Source organism: Pelophylax lessonae, assembly GCF_965119305.1.
Source record: "Pelophylax lessonae genome assembly, chromosome: 1".
Taxonomy (NCBI): domain Eukaryota; kingdom Metazoa; phylum Chordata; class Amphibia; order Anura; family Ranidae; genus Pelophylax; species Pelophylax lessonae.
In genome coordinates, this window is record NC_138768.1 from 248,658,743 (window position 1) to 248,673,733 (window position 14,991).

At 39.0% G+C, this 14,991-nt stretch overlaps 1 protein-coding gene across 1 annotated transcript in view; it reads left to right on the top strand.

Annotated features, from left to right (window-relative positions):
• Window positions 1–14,991, top strand: part of ADGRD1 (adhesion G protein-coupled receptor D1) — an 897,745-nt gene that overhangs the window by 747,231 nt on the left and 135,523 nt on the right. The window contains exon 21 of the mRNA XM_082270985.1: window positions 8,620–8,711. Coding sequence (XP_082127111.1) covers window positions 8,620–8,711 — 92 coding nt within the window. The remainder of the gene's footprint in view (window positions 1–8,619; window positions 8,712–14,991) is intronic.

The following is a 14,991-nucleotide window of genomic DNA, read 5'->3' on the forward strand; positions in this document are numbered from 1 at the left end:
GTCTACTCTGCAGTCTACCAATACCCCAGGTTCCATGGGAAGTTGTGTCCTTAGACTTTATAGTAGAACTACCACCATCTAAAGGTTTTAATACCATTCTAGTGTCAGTGGACCACCTGACAAAGATGGCACATTTCATCGCTATCCGTAGACAACCTTCATCTAAACAAACAGCGGAACTACTGATGAAACATGTGTTCAAGTTACATGGAATTCCAAAGACTCTTTTATCCGACCGTGGTTCACAGTTCATCTCCAAATTTTGGCAAGCTCTTTGTCAAATATTACGGATTGAGCGAAAGCTCACTTCACCCTACCACCCTCAGACCAACGGACAGACTGAAAGAGTCAACCAGTGTATAGAACAATATCTGCGTTGCTACACATCATACCTACAGGACGATTGGGTGGACCTTCTCCCTCTGGCGGAATTTGCTTATAACAACGCAACCCACAGTACTACTAAGCAAAGTCCGTTCTACTTGAACTATGGGTTTCATCCCACACTTCTTCCACCACGCATCCTACCATCAAGTAACCCAGTAGCCTCGGACTATCTTACCCAAATAAAAGACTCTCTGGGTTTACTTAATACCACTATCTCACACGCTCATAGTCAACAAAAAAGGTACTACGACCTTCGTAGAAGACCTTCTCCTCAGTATGCTATTGGGGACCTCGTTTGGCAATCAACAAAAAATTTAAGGTTAAAGATCCCTAGCAAAAAGCTTGGACCTTTATTTCTGGGACCCTTCCCAATTAAGAAACTTATTGGAAAAGCTGCAGTACAGCTCACCTTACCGGCAGATCTCAAGATCCATCCCATCTTCCATGTGTCGCTACTGAAACCCCATGTTCCTAACCAAGGAATAAGGCCTACCATCTTGCCTCCACCTCCAATACAAGTTGAAGGCGGAGAAGAATATGAGATTAAGGAGATTTTGGATTCTCGTATCCACAGAGGAAGACTCCAGTATCTCATAAGATTGAAGAACTATGGACCCCAAGACGACACCTGGTTGGATACCTCTGATGTTCACGCACCTAGGCTTATACGAAGGTTTCACTCGAATTTCCCCTGAGAAACCAGTGCTATAGGCCTTCCGGAGCCGGCCATAAGGGGGGGGGGGTACTGTAAGATTCTGGTACCTCTGGTACCCTTAATTTCCATTTCCTTTCAATATGCGTCCCACCTTTCTAATTAGGTGGTACGCATACACCTTTAAGACGGATGACGTCATCGCCGAGCGCAGCTCTGAGCGGCTATTTCAACCGTCGGCGTTCTCTCTCACGTTGTTCATTCAATGTGCCTGTGCCTGTGCTTATGTGCCTGTGTGTCTACATGCTTACAAGCTTGTCTCGCTGCCGGAACCTCCAGCTATTTGCTTTTACCTGGAACAGACCGGAACCTCGCTACTGAACCCTGTATCTCGCTACCGGATCACTCCCTCACTACTGGACCCCTCTACTACTAACCCTACTAGTGATAAGTACCCCACAGGGGAATCCTCCATAACCTAACTTACACTACCTACCTCTGCACATTAAGGACTGTTACTATCTATGCATACTAATTCTATCATCTGCAATGTTACATAGATTGCTAGCTCTTGAGTCTACTACCATCTATCCTTGCACTGGGTTAGCCTATCCTGTATTTGTCATCTGCTGTCCTTACCACCTGTTACCATACTCGATTACTAACCTATCTGTATTCTACCTAAATACCATCTAATACTCTCCTGAACATTTCTATCAAGTGCTTACCATCTCTGTCACTGTTCACACCTGTCCCTTCAGCACATCACCTTCATACTATCATATACATCCTATCACTCCAGGAACATCTTATTGAGTGTGTGTATATCTGTATGCTGAAGCTGACGGGCCCACAGTGATGAGTCTAGAGAGTTGGATCTGGTTATTCAACACATCTCTACATGACTACTGAGTGGAGATTCTGCAGCTGCAAATCCAGCCTACTACAAAAACGCAGGAGCGTTACAGACTGTAGGCAAGTCACACTTCTCTTTGTACGCCTCACCTTGTTGGTGCAACACACACTTGACACCATCTGTACCAAATACGTTTATCTTGGTCTCATCAGACCACAGGACATGGTTCCAGTAATCCATGTCCTTAGTCTGCTTGTCTTCAGCAAACTGTTTGCGGATTTCTTATGCATCATCTTTACAAGAGGCTTCCTTCTGGGATGACAGCCAAGCAGACCAATTTGATGCAGTGTGTGGCATATGGTCTGAGCACTGACAGGCTGAACCCCACCCCTTCAACCTCTGCAGCAATGTTGGCAGCACTCATACGTCTATTTCCCAAAGGCAACCTTTGGATATGACGCTGAGCATGTGCACTCAACTTCTTTGGTCAACCATGGTGAGGCCTGTTCTGACTGGAACCTTTCCTGTTAAACCGCTGTATGGTCTTGGCCACCATGCTGAAGCTCTGTTTCAGGGTCTTGGCAATCTTCTTACAGCCTAGGCCATCTTTATGTTGAGAAAGACAAAAGGACAGGAAGCACCTGTAAGTGTAATACGTTGGGTGATTTATAAAAACAAATGGTAAACAACTCACAGGAATGATTATGTTTAATGCCTGCAGACAAGTAGTCCTGAGTGGGTCATCTGTTTCCTCCCAGAGAGGCAAGTGCTGTCAGGGGGGTCCGTCACCGTGATAGATAAACCGGCTAAAAAGTGTAACAGGAAGCCGGATTCAACACTGGCTGGTGGAAAGCGAGGCCTGAGGTGCAGGGAGCCATCCTGGGAAGGAGGATGACGTCACTAATGCGTGATGCATTTTTGAGCTTGCTGGCTGTGATGACAAATGAGGCAATGCTCCTTCTTCAAAGTGAGGACATATCAGCCGATACCGACGTCTTTTTGCCAATATATTGCCACAGAGGGTGGAGCTACAAATTGGGGGCCAAATAGGAAAAGGGTAAACTATACAATGGCAGAAATGATAGATGAAATTTTTTAAAAAATAATCATAAAAAATAATATGTTTGAATGAAAAGGGTACTATGAAGGGATAATACTGTTGGCAACATATAGCCAGAAGAGTTCAGCAGTCGGCAAATAAAATGTATACATAGAGCCATAGATAAAATCTAACCAAAAAGGTTAAAATTGTGTGTGTATATATATATATATATATATATATATATATATATATATATATTAAAAAATAAAAAATAAAAAGAAATATAAAAAAAAATAGAAATAGAATAAACTAAACAAACAAAATACACTATTTTGCAGTAAGAATGTATCCATGTACCAAAAGAATGCATATGGCAAAAAAATATACCAAAACAATGTATATTCCTAGTGCACTGTATAGTGCATTTATAAGAGTATACATATGAGAAAAAATACAATTTTTCTGAGATGTCTATAATAGAAATGATAAAAAGGAAAGAAACATGGGAGAAAAAATGTAAAACGGACAAAAATGCAAAAAATACAAATATGAATACAAAAATGATGGTGCAAAATGGATGGTTAGGTTGTTAAAAAAATTCAATCCCAAATGTTAACTACTAGTAAAAAAGGGGATTGGAATAAGGGGAACATATATAAATATAAATGTAACATAAAATATATCCAAATATATCAAAAGTATATCTAAGAAATATATATATCAAATAACCAAAAACATACATATATATATATATATATATATATATATATATATATATATATATATATATATATATATATATATATATATATATATATATATATATATATATATATATATATATATATATATGCCCACGACAACATGAGAACATCTATATATAAAAAATGTGGCCTCTGATCGGTGTAAATGCCAATGATAAATATGAAAATCAAGTACTAATATTACTAGCGTAACAAGGGAACCTATGAATGGTGGAATTAGAAGAAATGGCACTACCCCCTGGTCTATGGTATGGTAGCTCACAGACATGTGGTGAGCATAATCGAAAAATATAGTGAACAAAATAATATTAAAACAATAATAATAAAAAATAAAAAAATATAATAATCAAAAATGTTGAATGGAAACGATACTAAGATCAATATAGGTGTGAATAGAAGTGATAGTGTGGCCAATAGCACATGCTTAATCATAGTCTTTACTACACCCCCTATGTGATTACCTATGTGAATACAGGCTAAGTTCATATTGGGTGCTACTCATTTTTTTGTCTAACCCACAATTATTTATGTTTAGATAACACCTTTTACCTCCAACTCCAGGGCACCGCGATGGGCGATAATTTAGCCCACTTCTATGCCAATCGTGTGATGGGGTATTGGGAAATTCATCACATTTGCAAAAAAACAATCCTTTTTTTAAGAATATCGTCTTTTTTGGATGTTATATTGACGATATTCTCATTATTTAGGATGGCCCTGTAGATCATATCAAACTGTATGTGGATCATTGTAACAATAACCCATATGGCCTTTCTTTTTCCTCTGAACACAATCCCTCTACTATAGCCTTCCTAGAGACGCTATTGGGACATTCAGAAGGTACTATATATGCCAAAAATTACATTAAGCCTACTGCGGGCAACTCTTTCCTCCACTATGACAGTTGCCATCTTCCTAAGTTTAAAGTTAATGTACCCAAGGGCCAGTTCTGCCGCAAGAGGCAGAATTGTACTAGGGATACAGACTATTTAGAACTTAGCAAACCATTAAAACAAATGTTTTCTGACAAAGAATATCCCAAATCTTTGGTAGATCAGGCCTTTATCCTCTATCTTAAAGGTAGACGTGCAAAGTCCACCAAAAAGCCCTTTGATCTATCGGTACGCTTCACTACAACTTTCCATTTTCAACACAAAAAAATGGAGATCATCCTTTCCAGTCACTAGAACATACTCCAAGAGGACCTGCATCTTAGAAATAACATTCCCGATCACCCCAGAATCACTTACCGTCGGGCTCCCAACCTCATGCATAAAATATCCCCCAACCAATTCCAATTTAGTGCCCTGTCTACCCATACACTTACACTGATACCTCTATCAGGTATGTATCAGTGTCATAAAAGTCTCTGTAAAACACGTCCATTTGTTCATCACGGGCAAAAAACATTTTGTGCCAATGGAAAAACCATGCACCTTAACGACTTCTACAACTGCTCTTCTGATTTGTTGTCTACGGCCTTACATGCCCCTGTGGTCTTGTCTATGTTGGCTGAACCATGCCCTCAGGCAACGTTTCAGCGAACATAGACGATTTATTGAGGAGGGAAGGGACAAGCACAGTGTCCCAAGACATTTCCTTGAATTCCATCAGAAGTCCACTGAGGGACTTAGAGTCTGGGTTGCCAAATGCCAAAACCCCTTTCTGAGACTGACAGATTCAAAAAGTTGTGTGCAAGAGAAACATTCTGGATATATAATCTAGATACTCTCTCACCTGGAGGGCTCAATGAAAGTATTCAGTTGGCCACAGTCGCCTAGTCTTTAGATGACCACTACTACAGCTGCGTATATATCTATATATCACATCTTATCAATAACACCTCCCTTTTTTTCCATCGATTTAGTCTCCACCCACCAGTGCCCATGTGGTGGGTAATCACGTAGGGGGTGTAGTAAAAACTATGATATATATAGCATATGCCATTGGCCATACTATCACTTCTATTCACACCTATATTGATCTTAGTATCATTCCTATTCAACATTTTTGATTATTTTATATATATATATATATATATATATATATATATATATATATATATATATACAGAATATATATATATACATCCTGTTCTTCCTTGCACAAAGGAGCAGATACCAGTTCTGCTGATGGGTTAAGGACCTTCTTTGGCCCTGTCCAGCTCTCCTGTCTCTTGGAATCACAGCAAACCATCTAGCAATGGCACGTATTGATGTGCCATCCTGGAGGAGTTGGAGTGCCTGTGTAGCCTCTATAGAGTCCAGGTATCACATCATGCTACCAGTAGTGACACTGACCCCAGCCAAATGCAAAACTAGTGAAAAAAAGTCAGAAAAGATGAGTAGGGTAAAACCATTCCGTTTTGAAAGTCGTCTCATTGTTGCCCATCTAGTGCCCCTGTTGTTACATAACAATGAGTTCACTGTACTCCAATGGCCTCCACAGTCACCCGATCTCAATTCAATAGAGCACCTTTGAGATGTGGTGAAACAGGAGATTCGCATCATGGATGTGCAGCTAACAAATCTGCAGCAACTGCGTGATGCTATCATGTCAATATGGACCAAAATCTCTGAGGAATTTTTCCAATACCTTGTTGAATCTATGCAATGAAGAATTAGGGCAGTTCTGAAGGCAAAAGGTGGTCCAACCAAGTACTAGCAAGGTGTACCCAATAAAGTGGCCAGTGATTGTATACCATAGTTTATATCAGTGTTAATTTTATCAACTGAAATATTTTTGTCATAGTTTTCGTCAGCTGCATGTTTTAAAGTGAAATACGACTAGAACTAAAATTACATTTTAGTCAAAAACTTTGGCTAAATCTAAATCACAATTTGTCAAAAAACAATATTCTTGTTTGTTTACAAAACTTGGTTTTATTTATAAGGATATTACTTGATACTTGTTTTCATTATTGTCATACCACTGTTAAAGTTTTTATATTCAGGTAATTTGTGCAATGGCATTACAGCCAATGGAGTTTACAGTTTTTTTTTTTTTTTTTTTAATTTTAAAGTTGCTTTTCTGTTTGTCAAAATGCAATATATTTGTTGACTAAAATATGACTAACACTAAAACAACTCAGATGACTAAAATACAACTAAAATAAAATGACATTTTAGACAAAAGACTATGACTAACACTAAAATTGAAATTTGACATCAAAATTAACACGCTATAACTTTCGCACAAACCAATTAGTATACACTTATTGGGATTTTTACCAAAGACATGTAGCAGAATACATGTTGACTGGGATTTTTAACCACTTGCCTACCGGGCACTTTCACCCCCTTACTGCCCAGGCCAATTTTCAGCTTTCAGCGCTCTCACGCTTTGAATGACAATTGCGCGGTCATGCTACACTATACCCATATGAAATTTTTATCATTTTTTTTCACACAAATAGAGCTTTCTTTTGGTGGTATTTAATCACCTCTGGATTTTTTTTATTTCTTACAAAAAAAAAAGTCTTTCTTATTTTCTGCGAGTAAATTTTAAAAATAAATACATTTTTCTCCTTCACTGATGTGCGCTTATGAGGCGGCACTGATGGGCACTGATGAGGTGGCACTTATGGGCACTGATGAGGTGGCACTTATGGGCACTGATGAAGAGGTACTAATATGCCGCACTGATGAGCACTGATAGGTGGCACTGATAGGCGGCACTGATGAGCACTGAGAGGTGGCACTGCTGGGCACTGAGAGGTGGCACTGATGGGCACTGAGAGGCGGCACTGACGGGCGGCACTGATGGACACTGAGAGGCGACACTGCTGGGCACTGATGGGTGGCGCTGATGGACACTGACGGGTGGCACTGATGAGCACTGATGGGTGGCACTGATGAGCACTGATGGGCAGCACCATCAGTGCCCACACTTAGTGCCCATAGTGCTGCTAGTCAGTGCCCATCAGTGCCTAGATGAGCAGGCACTGACTGGCAGCACTATGGGCACTGATTGTGGGCACTGATGGAGGGCACTGTGTACACTGATGGTGGGCACTTGTGTTATTATCCTCTTTTGTAATCAGGGCACTGGTGATCAGTGCCCTGATTAAATTTTTCTTTGTCCTCTAAGCGCTGATCGGCTCTGCTCCTTCCTCACACTGCAGTCTCTGTGTGAGGAAGGAGAGCTGGCGATGAGAGATGATCTCATATGTTTACATATGAGATCATCTCTCATTGCATGGTCCGATCACGTGGTAAATGGCCGCTGTGATTGGCCATTTACCACGATCTGTGATTGGCTGTGTCCAAGGGACAGGGCCGACACAGATTTTCACCGATGGGCGCTCGCGGGAGCGCGCGGGGAGCCTGTCACTGGTAGGCCATTTAAAGACGGCCTCCCGGAAATTAGAGCCTGCGCTGTAGCCGTCTTTCGGCTATAGCGCGGGCCGGAAGTAGTTAAAGAAATTGATTGTTTTACATTTTTTATTGGATGAGTTTTATAACAGGAAAGAGGAACATTTTAGGTTTTTTAAAATTGTTTTATCTTTTTTCGTTTATATAATAAAAAAAAATAAAAAACTTAGTGTTCAAATGCCAACAAAAGAAATCTCTATTTGTGTGAAAAAAACGATATACGTTTTATTTTATCATTATTATTTGCATACAGTGTTGACCGCGCTACTGCCAGTGCTGAATAGCAAAAAATGTGCTGGTCATGTAGGGGGTAAAACCTTCCGGTGGTCAATTGGTTAATAAAGGAAATAGTTTGTTTGGACCAGCTTGGTTCAAGTGAACTATTTAAAGTTGAATGAAACTTGGACTCAAGCTCTAATTTTACATTGTTTACTACTTTAATAAATGATCCCCAGACTTTTAGACTTTCTTTCTTATCATCATGTAATAAATACTTATCAAAATGCCACAGTACTTAATATGATTTTCTTTCCCTTTGTTATCAGGTGAATATTGGTATACTCATTGCCGTAACCAGGATAATATCCAGAATTAGTGCTGACAACTACAAAGTTCACAGAGATGCAAACGCATTCAAGTAAGCAAAATTTATGATGTTAAGCTTGGGTGGACAAAGGGATAATAATTCTAATAAAATATACACACAAGCAGCGCTAGTTAAGGTAAAACACAATAGTATGAAAAATGTTCATCAAAGTCTGACATGCATGAAGATAATCCAAGAAGTTTTAGAGCACAAACTTCCACCTAGGTGTTGGAAACTGCAGAGTAGTGAGATAGAGCCTCCACCACACACTGACTCTTACCGACAAGTATGGACCTTCAATGGTCAAACACAGCAGTGGGTGATTTGAAGGATCACTCAACCTAGCATCTCCTGCATTATAAATGGGAACATGCGTGATTCCAATCGGCAAACGGGCAAGAACCTTCATCCATCTTCCAACCAATCTCATGCATGGGAAAAAGGTCAAGGATACACGCCCATAGTATTATATGTTTCAAAAAGTTTATTAAAACTTAAGACTTGCACTCACCAAATGGTAGGCAAAATGGGCAGAGTATGCACTGTACAGCAAAACGCTCATCTATTCCCACCAAAGCGATGGCCGACTTCCGGGTGTGATGACGTGACGTAAGGCTAGCTCCTTCTAACGCGTTTCATCATTACAATGTCATCAGGGGCGCCCCCTGATGACGTCGTAATGACGAAACGTGTTGGCAGGAGCTAGCCTTACGTCGTAACGCCCAGAAGTCGGCCATCGCTTTGGTGGGAATAGATAAGCGTTTTGGCATACAGTGCATACTCTGCCCATTTTATCTACCATTTGGTGAGTGCAAGTCTTAAGTTTTAATAAACTTTTTGAAACATATAACACTATCGGCGTGTATCCTTGACCTTTTAAAAGGATAGACTACATGCAGTTATGTTGTCAGTGTGTTTTAGAACTGAGTGTGTGTTTAGGGAGAGCCTAGGGCGAGATATGTACTATACTGTGGAAGGTAGTGTGGTAGGTTACTTACCCTTGTATACTCTTCTCTGGCTTGCTAGCCTCTGAGCCACTTCTTTGCAGAATTAAAAAAAAAAAATATTATGGTATTTTTTTTTACATTTTTCTATTTTATTTTATACTAGGGCTAAATAAATAAATATATAATTACATAAATTAAAATAGTACACACACACACTTTTTTGGGGTATACAGCATAAATGTGTTATTGAACAAATCTTAGAGTTGCATATTGTACACAGCAAGCCACTGCTACCCATTCCATTTACCTCCCCATAAAATACAACACTGACTGCTGAGCTGTGTAGACCCAGCTTGGAGATTCTGCACGTGTGTCAATGCTGCCAAATGCCACCATTATTAGGCTGCTGAAGAAGAGGGTTTGAGGGCTGGATAGGAGGGGGAAGCAGACACGCTTCTGGTGAAATTGACCATCTTCCCTTCCAAAACTTAGATGGGATGAGCATTTAGAGGACAATAATATCCTTAGTGACATGTTTTGCTGATAAGACTAACTAAAAAAAAAAAGAGTCTTTTTTTTCTGGAATGAATTGGATTGAAGTGCTAATTCTAAAAGAAAGAAATTCCACAGCCAAAAATGCATGTTAGCTCCTTTGTGAGAGTAATTAAATGAAAGAAAACAAAATTAAAAAATAAATGCAACTAATTCAAATGAATATACCCTTGTCACCCCTGTACAGACCCCATTAGAAAATACACAGCTTAGAATGCCTATCTAAACATAAATTGCCCTGCACATGTGAGATGTCACTGTGAATTTCAGAGTGAGAACAATAATGTTACGGCTATTATTCATAGTTTGCGCAAAATTGATAGCCTGTAAAGGCTTTTAAAATTGTAGCCTATGGACAATATTAACTACCATGTTTTTTTGCGATTTTACAAGTATGCGCAGATTTAGGGTTTCACATGTTTGGTATCTATTTACTCAATGCAACCCCATATTTTATATTTTAACAGAATTTTGTATAATACTATGTTTGTTTACACTCATTAGTTCATTTTAGTTTATTTTTTCCTGAAAATATGTGTTAAATAAAGGGCCGCTTAAAAATTTACAACTACCACTATTTTATTCTCCAGTGTATCTTTTTTCAGAACATATATCATTTTTGGGGTTTTAAAATAATTGTTAGAAAAAAATGCAGACTGTAACAAAAAAACAACTTTTTATTAATCATCTAACAATTAATAATCTAACAATTATTATTAGGACGTTTGCCAGAATGACTCAGGTCATCCCTAATAGAAAGCGGCAATATATAAAATTTTTCTTATTATTGTGGTAATTTCTTTGAATTCCACCGCTCAGACAGATTTATGAAAAAAAAAAAAAAAAAGACAGGAATGAAAAGTGTTTGTGATTCAATTTCATTTACTGTGATTACATTTTTTGTATAACCCAACAAAAAATCCCACTTAGCATATACATTATTTGAGGCTATGATCTTTTAGTTGGATTGTATTCATATGTATTCTATCTCTGTCCAATACATTTAAGCATTATTACATTGCTAAGATTTTTTTTGCTGAACGTATTGTCTTGCATATAAAACTCTATGCATTCTTGTGTACTACACCACCTCTACATAAATGTTGTCCTGGAAACTGCAATGCTCAGAGGTAGGGGATATAAATTGGACCCTCTAGGGTGAGATTAGGGATTATCCCCTGTGTATCTGGCCAGGCGATTTTCTTTTCTGATAAGCTGTTTTACAATAGAATACCAATCTGTGCTTATGACTCTATTATCACAATAAATTGGTAAAGTGCATTATATCTGGCCTTTCAGTTTGCAAGAATGATAGATTTCCTATCTTTTATATTTTTCAGTTTTTTTTTAATCTAGTATAGATTCGTAAAAGGGGACAGTAGAATTGAATCTTTGTAGGTAGCCCATGAACGCTATAACTTGACCTTTACCTCCCGGTTTTATTAAGAATGGTAGCATTCAGCCAGAACTTTATTTAGTCTTTTGTTGAAAAGCAAGTTCTGTTGAATAAAAAGAAGTGCCTGCTGACAGCTGAGCAATGGCACAGCACACAATAAAATAGCAGAAGTAGCAGGGAGGACAATGTGTTATGTGCCAAACAAAATATTGTATGCAGTATTATATCCTTATTTATTTCATTCATTCAGATCACAGATAATACTGGCACAAAAGATTTCTTTCTTTATAATTGGTTATCAAGCATGTTTAATGAGGTTAGCATAATATCAATGTTGACGTAGGTTTATTTTCTGTGTTGTGTCCTGCCTATTATTTTCAAGGAACAGCTGTTCAGGTTTCAAAGTGTGATACAGTGCAATATGCACCTTCTTAAGAAAAGGGTGTTCTCTTACTAGAAACAATATGAAAAAACAATAAGGCAAACATGAATAGGAGGAAATGATACAAACTAACTAATAATAACTTTATCATATAAACTAACTAATAATAACTTTGTTTTCCTATATTAATCTGGGTATGGAGCCCAGAGGCTTTGTAGAGATTTGGGTGGGATAAAGTCTTTATTCCTAGTACAGTAGCTTACCTGGTAGCCCAATCTCATTATTAAACCTGGTACTATGCACCTTCTTAAGAAAAGGGTGTTCTCTTACTAGAAACAATATGAAAAAAACAATAAGGCTGACAAGATTAGGAGGAAATGATATAACGAAAGGGAAGGAACAAAAAAAAAAATGCCCTGCTTGGAGGATTGTGGGACAGTAGGACAGTGGGTATATGTAACCTAGGTTACTCACACATGTTGAGGTGCTCCAGGGCCTACTGCTGATGTAGAGAAAACAAATGTTATGGTTTCCTATATTAATGTGGGCCTTGGAGCCCAGAGGCTTTGTAGAGGCTTGGGTGGGATAAAGTCTTTATTCCTAGTACAATAGTGTGATGGGAGTCACTCTAGGTGAGGGGCTTGTGGAGCCTCGATTACCTTAGAGAGGTCAGAAAACTCCTTGTCCAGCTTCCCTGGCCCCTCTTATGTGTACAGTCAGGTCCATAAATATTGGGACATCGACACAATTCTAATCTTTTTGGCTCTATACACCACCACAATGGATTTGAAATGAAGCAACCAAGATGTGCTTTAACTGCAGACTTTCAGCTTTAGTTTGAGGGTATTTACATCCAAATCAGGTGAAAGGTGTAGGAATTACAACAGTTTGTATATGTGCCTCCCACTTTTTAAGGGACCAAAAGTAATGGGACAATTGGCTGCTCAGCTGTTCCATGGCCAGGTGTGTGTTATTCCCTCATTATCCCATTTACAAGGAGCAAATAAAAGGTCCAGAGTTCATTTCAAGTGTGCTATCTGCATTTGGAATCGGTTGCTGTCAACTCTCAATATGAGAGCCAAAGAGCTGTCACTATCAGTGAAGCAATCATTAGGCTGAAAAAAACAAAACAAACCCACCAGAGAGATAGCAAAAACATTAGGTAGGTTTGTAGTACACTGAGCTACCCAGTTAAAGGCTCTGCAGGGAGGGTGTGTCAGGACAAGTCTGACCATTGGATCAGAGCAGGCCAAGTTCCCAGCACAGCTATCTTCCATATCTTTATATGTGCGGACTGCATTGGCCATGTACGAGTAACGTAGGAGCAGGATATTCTGGATAAGAAGCCGAGGAGAGGTCTGATCCACCCATTTAAAGGGATCACAGGCGTTGGGGGTCCTTGTGACCTGCCATAATCTGGTAAGAGGCAACGTGTGGCACACCCCAGCACCTGGAGCACTATAGATCTAAACAATCAAGTTTACACAAGCACTCCTTTGTTGCATGAATTGCTCAGGATTACCAAATATATTAGAGACACTTTAATCACATTTTTTAGAGCACTGTAAATCTAATGTTGATATAATTTAAAGGTATATATCACTTGTGATTTAATTTATTTGTGGATGCACTATGAAGCACTTTTCCTGATTTGCAATAATCTTTGCACAAGTAAAGGTTAGCACTTGCACCTTAATTTACTAAGTTGATGCACTAGTAAGCACTTTGATTTGCAATAATTTTTTTTTTTTTGCACCAAGTACAGTACAGCACGTGCACTTTTACTATAATATTGATTATATAATTTTATTGGATTTTTATGAAAATAATTTAGTATTTGTATTTAGCACTATGAAATATTACCAGATCCCTTTTACCAATTATATACACCTATTTATTGTTTTAAAACAATTAAAAGGGCAGCAGGTTTTAACATCTTTTTTAAAGGGCTAGGCGCCTTCGCAAAACTTTTATTAATAATTAGGTAGGTGTGGCCAAATCAACTGTTTGGAACATCCTTGAAAAGAAAGAACGCACAGGTAAGCTCAGCAACACCAAAAGACCCGGAAGACCATGGAAAACAACTGTGGTGGATGACCGAAGAATTCTTTCACTGGTGAAGAAAACACCCTTCACAACAGTTGGCCAGATCAAGAACACTCTCCAGGAGGTAGGTGTATGTGTGTCAAAATAAACAATCAAGAGAAGACTTCACCAGAGTGAATACAGAGGGTTCACCACAAGATGTAAACCATTGGTGAGTCTCAAAAACAGGAAAGCCAGATTAGAGTTTGCCAAACAACATCTAAAAAAGGCTTCACAGTTCTGGAACAACATCCTATGGACAGATGAGACCAATATCAACTTGTACCAGAGTGTTAGGAAGAGAAGAGTATGGAGAAGGAAAGGAACTGCTCATGATCCAAAGCATACCACCTCATTAGTGAAGCATGGTGGTGGTAGTGTCATGGCGTGGGCATGTATGGCTGCCAATAGAACTGGTTCTCTTGTATTTATTGATGATGTGACTGCTGACAAAAGAAGCAGGATGAATTCTGAAGTGTTTCGGGCAATATTATCTGCTCATATTCAGCCAAATGCTTCAGAACTCATTGGACGGCGCTTCACAGTGCAGATGGACAATGACCCGAAGCTTACTGCGAAAGCAACAAAAGAGTTTTTTAAGGGAAAGAAGTGGAATGTTATGCAATGGCCAAGTCAATCACCTGACCTGAATCCAATTCAGCATGCATTTCACTTGCTGAAGACAAAACTGGAGGGGAAATGCCCCAAGAACAAGCAGGAACTGGAGACAGTTGCAGTAGAGGCCTGGCAGAGCATCCCCAGGGATGAAACCCAGCATCTGGTAATGTCTATGCGTTCCAGACATCAGGCTGTAATTGACTGCAAAGGATTTGCAACCAAGTATTAAAAAGTGAAAGTTTGATTTATGATCGTTAATCTGTCACATTACTTTTGGTCCCTTAAAAAGTGGGAGGCACATATACAAACTGTTGTAATTCCTACACCGTTCACCTGATTAAGCTGAAAGTC